This window comes from Synchiropus splendidus, chromosome 2, assembly GCF_027744825.2.
Source record: "Synchiropus splendidus isolate RoL2022-P1 chromosome 2, RoL_Sspl_1.0, whole genome shotgun sequence".
In the NCBI taxonomy this organism is placed as follows: Eukaryota; Metazoa; Chordata; class Actinopteri; order Syngnathiformes; family Callionymidae; genus Synchiropus; species Synchiropus splendidus.
This window is the reverse complement of record NC_071335.1, coordinates 39,410,455-39,422,485: the sequence shown is the minus strand read 5'-3', so window position 1 is coordinate 39,422,485 and position 12,031 is coordinate 39,410,455. Positions and strand designations below refer to the sequence as shown.

Genomic DNA, 12,031 nt, shown 5'->3' with positions numbered 1-12,031 from the left:
CAAACCAGCCAACATGAGAGGGGACAGAGGAGCCATGATTCTTCTGAAGTCATTGATCATCTCCACTGTCTTGTGGGTTGGTTGTTGTGGCTGCACCAGGACACCAGCCAGTCAACCTCCCTCCTGTAAGGGCGTTTCTATACTGCGGGTTCTGTCTTGAGACAAAGCTCTTTCGGCTCAAAAGTCCAAGATGTGAACACAAGCAAGTCGGGTTTGATCCCGGCTGCAGAGCTGCACTTGCACTTCTCGCGAAACTCTCAGCGGGTAGTGAGCTTCTCGCCTCAGGCGACTTGGCACCAGATGCCAGAAACTACGTGTACAGCACAACTTCACACAAACATGATCAATGCTGGCCAGAAAAGGGTCTGATCGATGTCTGGGCAGACAACATATTTCAAAAACAACTTCTCAAACTCCCAGAACACAGCGGTGTGCAGCTGAGAGCTGCAGGAAAATTGTGCTTGGCAACAGGAGCGCAGTGGTCCAGGACTGTGCGGATGTTTGATGGAGCTGTACTTAAATGATGAGTCAATCAAGACGCTCTGTATAACGCAGTTTTTTTCTGCTATTTCAAACATGACAACACTCTTTCATGTTTAGGTTTGGCTGTGAAACGTCACATTCTGTGCAGCCGTGGCAGAGGTCCATCATCAGTTAATATCTGAGGTGATGACGACTCGTAGAACTAAGAATTGACAGAAATAATGATGTTAAGCTGGTGGTGGGTTGTCACGTGACTCATGGCGACTTCCTGTAGATGTGTGTCATTGTGGCCAGCTGAGGAGAAAAAAAGGGACATCGCCTGAAGCGCAGAGGTGCGAAGCTGCACAGCAGGGAGGCGAATCGAACTCAGGCCACCCGAGACAAAACCTGCAGTGTGAAAAGCCCCTAAGATGACTCATCTCCATCTGAAATTAGCCCAATGATGGTGGGGTCATCCTTAAACTTAATCAGCATCACGGACTGGTGGCTGGAGGTGTAGCAGTTGGTGTATAGGGAGAAGAGCAATGGAGAGAGAACACAGCCATGAGGAGACCTGATGTTGAGGGTCCGAGTGATACAGTCCGGTCGAGAACCATGGCCTCAGACTTGGAGGTGCTGATCCTCATCCCGGCCGCTTCACACTCTGCACACGCTGCAAACCGCCCCAGTGCATGCTGAAGGTCCCGGTCCGATGTCGCCAGCAGAACAACATCGTCCTTCATTGAAGGCCTTTTCACATTTTACTGTCCACTCCCATCTTGATGTTTTGTTTAACAGTTCATGGAGTGGCATCAACTTACTCGCGAGGTTTGGAACAAATTTAGCATAGTAAGTTAACATCCCAAGGAAAGATCTCAGCTGACTCACGTTTGTCGGGGCTGGAGCATCCACAATAGCCTTCATCTTCAACTGTGACTTTTGGAGACCTGTGCTGTCAATCACATAGATAGATATTATCTAGATATTCGACAGACGGCCTGAACAAATCACATTTGTCTTTCTTCACTTTCAATCCGTACTCCTCGAGTCGCTTCAGGGTTGCCTCCAGATTCTGCAGATGAGAATGATCATCTTTTCCTGTGATGAGTAAATGGTCCAAGTGACACTGTACACCTAAAAGACTGGTCAAAATCTGGTCCATGGCCCTTTGGAATAATGCTGGGGCAGACGTGATACCAAAAGGAAGTCTCTGGTATCTGTACAATCTGTACAATTGTGTGTCACAATAGTTAACAGCTCTTGTGACTGAGGCTCTACATGCATCTGGAGGTAAGTATGAGACATATCTTTCTTGGAGAATTTCTGACCTCCAGCCAGATTAGAGAAAAAGTCTTCTATGGGAGGTAATGGATATTTAACAATTGTCAACACTGGCTTTACCGTAACTTTAAAGTCCCCACAGATTCTTAAGGTTCCGTCCTTTTTTAACACAGGAACTATAGGCATGGCCCATTCAATGGTTCTGACTTGTTTCAGTACTCCACACTTCAATAACCTCTCTAATTCAGCTTCCAATTTTGGTTTTATAGCGTAAGGTACTGGTCTCGCCTTCAGACACTTTCTTGTACTTCCTTGCTTAACTGTTAGCTTGACCTTGATATCTTTCATGCTATCTACTATCTCAACTACTTGACGATGCATTCTCAAAACTTCCCAAAGAGAACTTGTTTCTCCATCGCTCATCATGAATACTTCTTGCCACTTCAATTTTATCTTCTTTAGCCATCTGCGTCCAAGTAAAGGTGGGTGGTTTCCTGCAATGATCTATAGAGGAAGAGTTTCTGTTTGTTGGTTGTACTCTACTTTCACATTCACCGCTCCTAACACTGGAACAGGCTCGCCACTATATGTCCTCAACTTGAGCCTTGTCTCCCACAGGGGAAGGTGATGCAGTTTTTCTTTGTACACTTTCTCAGATATCATGGAGACGCGAGTACCAGTGTCCACCTGCATGCGAACCAGTTTGTTCTCCAGTAGTGGTGTGTGATCAGCATCACTATCCATAACAGATGAAATGTGTACAGTATCATCATCTGAATCAGTCAGTCCACCGTGATCCTGTTCCATCCGATTCACATGTTTCGTCTTGGTTCTGAAAAATCCTCTTTTCTTTTCCTTTGGTGGGTTGAGCATCTTTTTCCTGCAGCCTTGTTCAATGTGACCATTGTAAACACAGTTTTAACAATCCAAGCCCTTACACCAACACTCTGATGCTTGATGTCCTGCTTTTCCACAGCGGTAACATTGCTGACCAGGTGCGGTGTTCTTCATGGTCTCCTATGTGACCGTATGCACTTGGACGGATGTACTTAGCTGTTGGACTTCTCTCCAACAGCTCTCAACATGTCAATTTCTATTGACATGTTGATCTCAAAAGCCTTTTCCAATCTCAAGTTACCTTCAGTCAATAACCTCTTTAATAAACTGTGATACAGACTCCCCTTCTTCTTGGTTCCTATTGAGGAATCAAAATCTTTTAGCAATTATCAGTGGTTTTGGGGAATAGTGGTTCTTGTGACTTTTTCTCTGCCACAGTTCGATTCCCGATGTTGAATGACAGATGTTTCTTGAATTCCCCTTGCAAGTTTAAGTTTGACAGTGATGTGTATACTGCCATCTGTGGTGACATTTTTTGCTGTTTTCGCAGTCTTACCTCATGAACAAATAAACGTGGGATGGTGGGCAGTGACGTGGAACTCACTTTACGACAGTTTGAAATCCTGCTTATAGCTAGGATTTTGAAACAGGGCGTCCCACACCCAACCCATTCCCCTGCTGACACACCATGTCAATGACTGACTGAACAACTTGCTTTGTAAAGAAGCTGAAAACATCTATTTTTACAAACGCACGTTGGTGCAGGAAACAGAGGTGACGAGAAAGTGATGGGAAAGTTTGGTATCCAGGATAGGAACACTGAAGGTCAGATGCTTGTAGACTTTGCAAAAAGGATGGAAATGGCTGTAGTCAATACTTTCTTCCAGAAGAGAGGAGCATAGGGTGACTTACAGGAGTGGTGGTAGGAGCACACAGGTGGATTATATATTGTGTAGATGATGTCATTTAAAGGAGATAATGATTGTAAAGTACCAGTGGGTGAGAGTGTGGCCAGACAGCATAGGATGGTGGTGTGCAGGATGACCATGGTGGTGAGGAAGGTGAAGAGGGCAAAGGCAGAGAAGAAGACAAAGTGGTGGAAGCTGAAAGAGGAAGAGTCTCGTGTTGCTTTCAGGGAGTGATTGAAGCTGGCTTTGGGTGGCCAAGAAGGATTTCCAGATGACTGGACAAATACCGCTGAGGTGATCAGGGAGACAGGTAGAAGAGTTCTTGGTGTGTCATCTGGAAGAAAAGTGGACAAGGAGACTTGGTGGTGGAACGAAGTGCAGGACTGTGTACAAAGGTAGAGGTTAGCTAAGAAAAAGTGGTATGTTGAGAGAACAGAAGAGAGTAGACAAGAGTACAGGGAGGCCCAGCATAAGAAGGTAGTGTCAATGGCCAAACAGAAGGCCTATGACATGATACAGGATTGCAAGGCAGAGAGATAGAGATGGGAAGGACGTGCAGCAGGTTAGGGTGATCAAGGATAGAGAGGGAAATGTTCAGACTGATAACATAAGTGTGTTGGCAAGATGGAAAGAGTATTTTGAAGTGCTGATGAATGAGCAAAATAAGAGAGAACAAAGAGTAGAAGCAGTGACCATCGTAGATCACGACGTAGCAAAGATTAGTAAGGCTGAGGTGAGAAGGGCATTGAAGAGGATGAAGAGTGGAAAGGCAGTGGAGACGAAGTGTGCTGGTGCCCATCTTCAAGAACAAAGGAGATGTCCAGTGTTGTGGCAACTATCGAGGGATTAAGTTGATGAGCCATGTGATGAAGTTGTGGGAAAGAGTAGTGGAAAGTAGACCAAGGGCAGAAGTTAGCATATGTGAGAAACAGTTTGGCTTCATGCCAATAAAAGAGCACTAAAGATGAAGTGTTTGCTTTAAGGATGTTCATGGAGAAGTACAGAGAAGGTCAGAAGGAGTTCCATTGTGTGTTACAGGATGTATCGATAAAGAAGGTAGAGGATTTTAAGTACTTAGACTCAACTGTCCAGGGCAATGGAGGGTGTGACAAAGAGGTGAAGAAGCGGGTGCAAGCAGGATGGAATAATTGGAAAAAAGTGTCAGGTGTGATGAAGGGAAAGTGTACAAAACAGTGGTCAGGCCAGCGATGTTGTATGGTTTGGAAATAGTGGCACTGAGGAAAAGACAGGAGGCAGAGCTGGAGGTAGCAGAGATGAAGATGCAGAGGTTCTCTCTGGGAGCGACCAGGATGGATAGGATCAGGAAGCAGTATATCAGAGGGACAGCACCTGTCAGGTGTTTAGGAGACAAAGCCAGAGAGTCTAGATTGAGAAGGTTTGGTCATGTACAGAGGAGAGATAGCCAGTACATTGGTAGGAAGGCCACACACATCTCTCGCAGAACCCGGTTGTGTCTGACAGACTGCTGCCCATTTTGTTTAGTGGTTAAATTGAGCCGTCTGTTTGCTGTCCCCAATGTATTTCATGTGTCACAGTTTACTTTTACGATGGACCGTGTACACATTTCCTTGACGCTATTGAAGACAATTACAAATGATCTGAAAAAATGATCATTTAGTCATATTTTAGTCCCCAAGTCATTATTAAAATTGTCAGTCCTTTGTTTATTGTGATGAAAAATCTTTTCACAATTCTCTCTCCTATTTTTTTATTTTTTTTACATTCATACTTTGACCAAATCAGAATTTGCTGACGGCCCCCAGCTGATGCGAGGTGATGAGAGTTGTAGCAAGCAATTGCGCTGCCTGTAGGAGTGTGTCTGCGATCAGTGAACCCTAATCGGGGACGCGGAAGAGGAGGCCACCGCTATCAGCGGATGTCATTAATCAAGCAATGTGCTCTTAGTGTATTGAGAAATCGAAATTTAAGTTGACTTACAGGACTATGGAAATCCAAATGGACTTCATTAATAAATATCTATAGCTGACTGACAAAGACAATGCATTACAAAAGGGCTGAAATTATTAGATGAATTCTTCTCACAGCTCATGTTTGACCACTCAGATCACTTTGAGATGGGAGAATTGTTGTATATGTGATGTGGTATTGAAATAAACTTCTTCATATCAGCTTGGTTGGACTAAAGAGGACGTCGAGCTTCGTCTGTGAGTGATGTAACTAACCAAGTGTGCAAAGATAAGGAACAATATAGTGACAAACTCCTGTTTCATGTGGACGCTGTTCCAGGTTGCAGATGTCTGCGGAGGTGGGCTGAAGGTTTCCTCTTGACCAATACCTACAGAGTATTTTGTTTTTCTTTGTGGATGTAATGCACATGTGTATTGTGGGTTTAAAGAGCAGACTAACAAACCATTACTTACATCAACCTGCTTCTATTTCCTCCAGCTGCCTGTCCAGTACTGTGCAGTGGTAATGGACAATACTCCCGTGGGAGATGCCAGTGCTTTAGTGGCTGGAAAGGCACTGAATGTGACGTATCATCGAACCAGTGCATCGACATCCACTGTGGAGGACATGGCATCTGCATCATGGGTGCCTGCATTTGCAACACTGGATATCAAGGAGACAACTGTGAGGAAGGTATGGAGTAGAGCAGTGAGTCTTAACCATTGGGCCGGGTCCCATGGTTTGGCCGTTGGCCCACCCCTAGAGAAGTTTTTTGTTTTACACTTATGAGCTGCGAGGGCCACAAGATGCTCAGCCACGTGCAGTAGTGTGTCACTGAATTGACTTGACAGCTGCAAATCTGTGATAATAATAAAAAATAATGCCACCGACCCCAACAGTGAAAATTTTATATATACATATATATATATATTTATTTATTTATTTCCGAATTGTATTCAGTTTTTCCAAATTTCTCAACAGTTTGCATCAAGTGTATTTTTTTTTTTTTTTTCGTTTTTTTCTTCAGTAAATTTGATGAGCATGACTTGCACCTGGTTCTGCTGCTGATTGGACTTTTCTATGACCAATATCTTTGCAATAATCACTTGGTTTCATGTCATTTCACAAAGTTTTTGTTTGTTTCCATGTAAGTTGATTAAATATGGTTATAAACCACAAATGAAATCAAGACTACTGAATCAGATCTATTACTTGAATGGGCCCTGGGCCCATTTGTTCTGGGAAAGGTGGGCCCCAAGTTCCAAAAGGTTAAGAACCCCTGGAGTAGAGGATGATACTTTTGGTGACCAAAATATATTTTGAATAAAACTACATAACAGACGAAAGAGTTGTTGTACGATGTTGATTTCTCGTCATCTTGTCAAATTAAAATTCTGAGCAAAACATGAAATCAACCTTGGAGGTCTCGTCATTAATTAATTGAACTGCTCGAGAACTGATATGAAAGTTGATAAACTATTAATAAATAATTTCCTGCCCAGTGGACTGCATTGACCCCGGTTGTTCAGCTCACGGAATTTGTATTCACGGACAATGTCACTGTCAACCTGGATGGGGAGGGAGCAGCTGTGAGATTGCCAAGGCCATGTGTCCAGACCAGTGTTCAGGTCATGGTACCCACGACCCAGAAACCATTACCTGTAAATGCGACCGGAACTGGACTGGGCCGGACTGTTCTTTAGGTATGTATATATTTGTCTCTCTCAGTCAGTAGGCTGTCTAAACATTAGACATTAATTTCAGTTGTCAATTTTTGTCTCATACCTCACGTCAAGTTTGTTGAAGCTTGCAGGAAGGTTTGTTGAAAAAGAAGAGTAAAGTGGCATCACTGTGAACAGTGTATGATCGGCTTCAAAAGAGTCAGCTTACATTGAAACTAATAATCCGAGACAATTGAAATAAATGTTTGATGCATCCATGTCACTGCTTTGAGAGACCCTCTTGATGGCCATGATCAGTTTGTGTGTAAAAAGTTTCCTTATGTTTGGCTCCCGATTTCACCATGTGTTAAAGCCATTTTGTATTCATTGCACATCATTGCACAGTCTTGCACATCAGACCATTGCAAATTTTTGTTCCAATTCTCAGTGCAAGGACAGAAATTACAAATGCGAATTGAGAGATAGTCGACTACTCGTATCATACGTATAGTAAATCACAACTTTTTGCACCAGCAGGCAGTGACTCTTATCGAACCATAATCAGCTTGAAATATATAGGTTATCTGCTAAAAACAAAGACAACTGAGATAATGCACATGCATACGTCGTAAGTTAACCACAGCATAGTCATGTTCAGAGTTTTGGGTTTGGGGAGTGTTGGATTCTATCTGGAACTAGTGAGCATGTCTTTGGGAGGAACCTGGAGTACAAGTAACATCCGACTTACGACCTGCTCGACTTACGATCACGGCCAGCAGATGCCAGCAGATGCTTATTCATTTATTTTATTTTTTTATTAAATGTCTCCCTGTGCCAATGATATAGATGCAAACACCAACCAGAAAGGTCCGGAGCTGGATTCAAACCCTGTACCTTCTTAAATTGCTCCACTGTGCCGCCCAAGTTTTCAGCTTCTAGGAGCATTTTCTTAATTGAGCCAATAACTATGCACCATGTATAGTAGCATTATGAATACTAGGCACTACCAAGAAAACAAACTATCAATTAAAAAAACACATTGTCAAAACCAGTCTTTTGAATTAAAATTTGTTTTGCTCCTTCTCTGTCCAGCCTTGCCATCAATCTACCTTTCAATGATGCATTGCAAACTGAGCCACATTCTGGATTTTTGGACATTTTTCTCACTGTCTAGCCTGCTGATAATTCAAGCGTGATTAAAACTCATTTGCAACATTTAATTTCAGTGTTGTAAAAAAATTTAAATAAAATAAAATAAATTTAAAAAAAAACAAACAAACAAAATTAGTCATCGAACCAAATCACACAAGACATGCAACTACCATGGTTGAGGAAGAGAAATTAAAATATCAGACACTTCTTCCCCAGAAGCTCAAAAATTACAGCTGGGAAAGAACCTCCGCTCAGTGCACCAACCTAAAACCAGAACTATACGAAATAATTTAACAACGACTCACTGAGTTGTAACGTAAGAACAACAATACAAATAGGGATAACAAATCCACCTGAATCAAGACATACAGGGGAAATGAGCTTCAATTTGGTCTGGTGTAATATCAAATCACCCTGTACTGACGACTAAGGCAGCCTTTGGAGTTGCGTGTTGAAGCATACGCATAGGTGTTTTGACGTTTCCTTCAGTGTAATGTTCCACGCATGTGGGTCGTGCGTTGCATGGGGTCACATGGAGTATCATGCTTGGGGAAGCAAAAAAAAAAGTTTCACTTCCATACAATGGGGAGACATACTGAAGCTCTCTTCACAGAATCAGACTGGATGTTAGTTGGGATTTATCACCCCTTAACTGGCTCTCCTCCTTAGTGACACCATGCGGCCGATTGATGGGCTTTACATTACAATGTGACACGTTATTAAATGTAGAATGAATGGAGCAGCATCCTATAGCTTACCCTAACCCCACCCTTTCTTCACGCAGCAGTCGTGCAGCCAAAGTGTCAACATGCAACGCTGAAGGCTGCCTTTTTCGTCAGTATAGAACTTGAAAGGCAACTTTCCAAAAGGCAGTTTATGAGACCATGGGAGTGAGGATCTATTGGTAATACAGTAAGTTTTAGTTCATAAACCGCTAAGTTAGGCAGAGAAGGGATGATTGATATCAATATTCTGGTGCCAAGTGACTGTTATTTACTACAGTGGGACTGGTGGTGGCGCGCGCGAGTGCAGCGGCTCTTGGCTCTCCATTGTTTTTACTGCTTTTCAGCTGTACGTTTTCCCTCACATTATACTCGTTTGGAACTAATGGACATTGGATTACAACACCAACTGACCATCTCCACCAACTTTCACCAGTGGGATCTCCGTGGGTTGTTGTCGGACATGGCAGGCGCTGCAACGCCAGAAGGAGCGTAAACAAAAGCGGGGCTGCCAATCCGGGCTAATGGCTAGGCTAAAGAAGCAGCCACTCAGACCTTCGCTGCAGAGCCTCTACCTTTCCAACGCAAGATCCCTGACTCACAAGACACACGATTTGGAGCTACAACTGGCGGGTAATCGCTACGTCTGGGACTGTTGCGTATTATTATTCACGGAAACTTGGCTCCATGCTAAGATTCCCGACGCTACGTTGCAGCTTCCCAGCCGCATGCTATATCGCTTAGACAGAAACATTTACTCCGGTAAGAGCAGAGGAGGAGGTCTCTGTATCTACGTGCATGAAGGCTGGTGTAACAACAGCACGGTGCTGGAGACACACTGCTCTCCCTTTTTCCTATCCAGAGAGCTGACTGTTGTAATAATTACTGCTGTCTATATCCCACCTGACGCTACTGTAAAGACAGCACTCTCTCTGCTCCTACACACCATCAACAAGCAACAACGGGCTCACCCTGATGGTGTCCACATCATAGCAGGATACTTTAACAAGGCAAACCTGAAAACTGTTCTGCCAAACTTCCACCAACATGTCAGCTGTCCAACTAGAAGGGAAAGCACTCTGGATCATGTTTACTCCAACATCAAGCATGCATACAGAGCCACCTCCCTCCCCCGCCTGGGACTGTCTGACCACCTCTCCCTGCTCCTCACCCCAGCCTACACCCCCCACTGCCATCAAAGGAAGCCCATAATTAGGACCATCACCACCTGGCCTGAGGATGCCCTCCCCCAACTTCAGAACTGCTTTGAGGTTACCCAGTGGGATGCTTTCCACCATGAGGACCTGGCTGTATTCACAGAGACTGTAGTGGATTTCATCAAATACGCCTTTTGGGAACGTCAGTGTGGATAAGACCATTCGGCTATATCGAAATCGGAAACCTTGGATGACGAGCCAGGTCCGCACGCTCCTCCGGGCACGAAATACAGCCTTCAGGTCTGGCGACAGAACCTACTACAGGGCCGCTCGTAATGATCTGAGGAGAGGCATCAGGGAGGCCAAAGCTGAATACAGACGAACAGTGGAGGAACACCTTCGCAGCAACAACCCCCGACATTTTCAATCTTGCCCAAGCTGCCACTCCGACCTGCGTCAAATCCGCAACCATCATTCCAGTCCCAAAAAAAGCCCTCCACAACCAGCCTCAATGACTATCGATCTGTAGCACTTACCCCCATCATTACCAAGTGCTTCGAGAGACTGGTTCTGCACCACATCAAAGACTGACTCCCCCCATCCTGGACCCGCGCCAGTTTGCATACCGTTCAAACAGATCCACAGAGGACGCCTTAGCCACCACCCTCCACACAGAACTCAGCCACCTGGAGCATCCGAACACCTACGGCAGGCTGCTCTTCATCGACTACAGCTCTGCATTCAACACCATAATCCCAGACATCTTGGTCTCCAAGGTGTTCAATCTGGGGATCCCACTTCCAACCTGCGCCTGGAAAGGACTTCCTCATGAACTGGCCCCAGCGTGTAAAACTTGGTCTCCACCTCTCATCCACCCGCACTCTCAGCATCGGCTCTCCTCAAGGTTGTATGCTGAGCCCACTCCTCTACTCCCTGTACACATCCGGCTGCAGCCCCGCCCACCCTGAGAACACCATCGTCAAGTTTGCTGACGACACAGTGACAGCGGGTCTGATAGCAGGGGAGAGTGAGGCAGCCTACTGGAGTGAGGTCCTTTGTCTGGAAGAGTTGTGCTCATTGAACAAGCTGACACTGAACACTGCCAAAACCAAGGAACGTATCCTGGACTTCAGGAAGCACAGAGCTGCTCCTTCACCCCTGTTCATCAACGGTGTATGTGTAGAGAGAGTGGACTCTTTTAGATATCTTGGCATCCACATCACAGCTGATTCCATAAAACACAGAATGAGATGTTATTCTTGTGCGAGCACATGCAATTGGTGAAGTTGTCGGAGACTGGAGGATGGTATGCTTGAAGAAGGGATAAAATGTATGGGTATGCATCATCAGTAGTGTTCCTCCGGGTCATAGGGTGTTTTGGCCTTTAACACTAAACGCCCGGTCCAGAGGCGGCCAGCTGCAGGATGATCAGTCCCGAGCTTGCATCCCAAGACCAATTATGAGCCGCTTTGGCTGACCGGATACCTGTCATACTACTTGGGGACCCAACTTAGGTCATTCCTCTTCAGCCAGAGCTACTGGCTACTTCTTTCAGCTACCTTTGCGGCCCCTGACTCTTAGGGCCCTCAGAAGTTTCATGACTGATGTTCCCACAAAGCCTCTACACCCAATTTCTACTGGGCGGATTTCCGCATCCCAGCCACGGTGCCTAGCTGCTGTGGCCAGCTCAGAATACCGCAGGTGCTTCCACTCATATGCCTCCTCCATGGAGTTTTCCCAGGGTACCTTGAGCTCAACTATGTATACCCTTTTTTAAGGAAGGGAACCAGAGCACTAGGTCGGGCCTCAATGTGGTAATGGCTATCTCTGGGGGAAACACCATCTGTTTGCCGGCATCTGCCAGCATCTTCCAGTCCCATGCTGGCCACAGCTGGCTTCTCTCTGATGGTGTAGAGTTGCTC

General features: G+C 45.1%; 1 protein-coding gene across 11 annotated transcripts in view; it reads left to right on the top strand.

Moving 5' to 3' along the window:
• Window positions 1–12,031, top strand: part of LOC128755059 (teneurin-3-like) — a 162,663-nt gene that overhangs the window by 84,119 nt on the left and 66,513 nt on the right. For 10 of the 11 annotated variants that reach the window (XR_008414014.1, XR_008414015.1, XM_053858261.1 and 7 more), the window contains 2 exons: window positions 5,916–6,110; window positions 6,920–7,120. The exons of the other annotated variant lie outside the window; for it this stretch is intronic. Coding sequence is in view for 8 of the 10 variants with exons in the window: in XM_053858261.1 (XP_053714236.1) it covers window positions 5,916–6,110; window positions 6,920–7,120 (396 nt within the window). In the remaining 2 variants the exon portion in view is untranslated. The remainder of the gene's footprint in view (window positions 1–5,915; window positions 6,111–6,919; window positions 7,121–12,031) is intronic. 11 annotated transcript variants of the gene reach the window in all.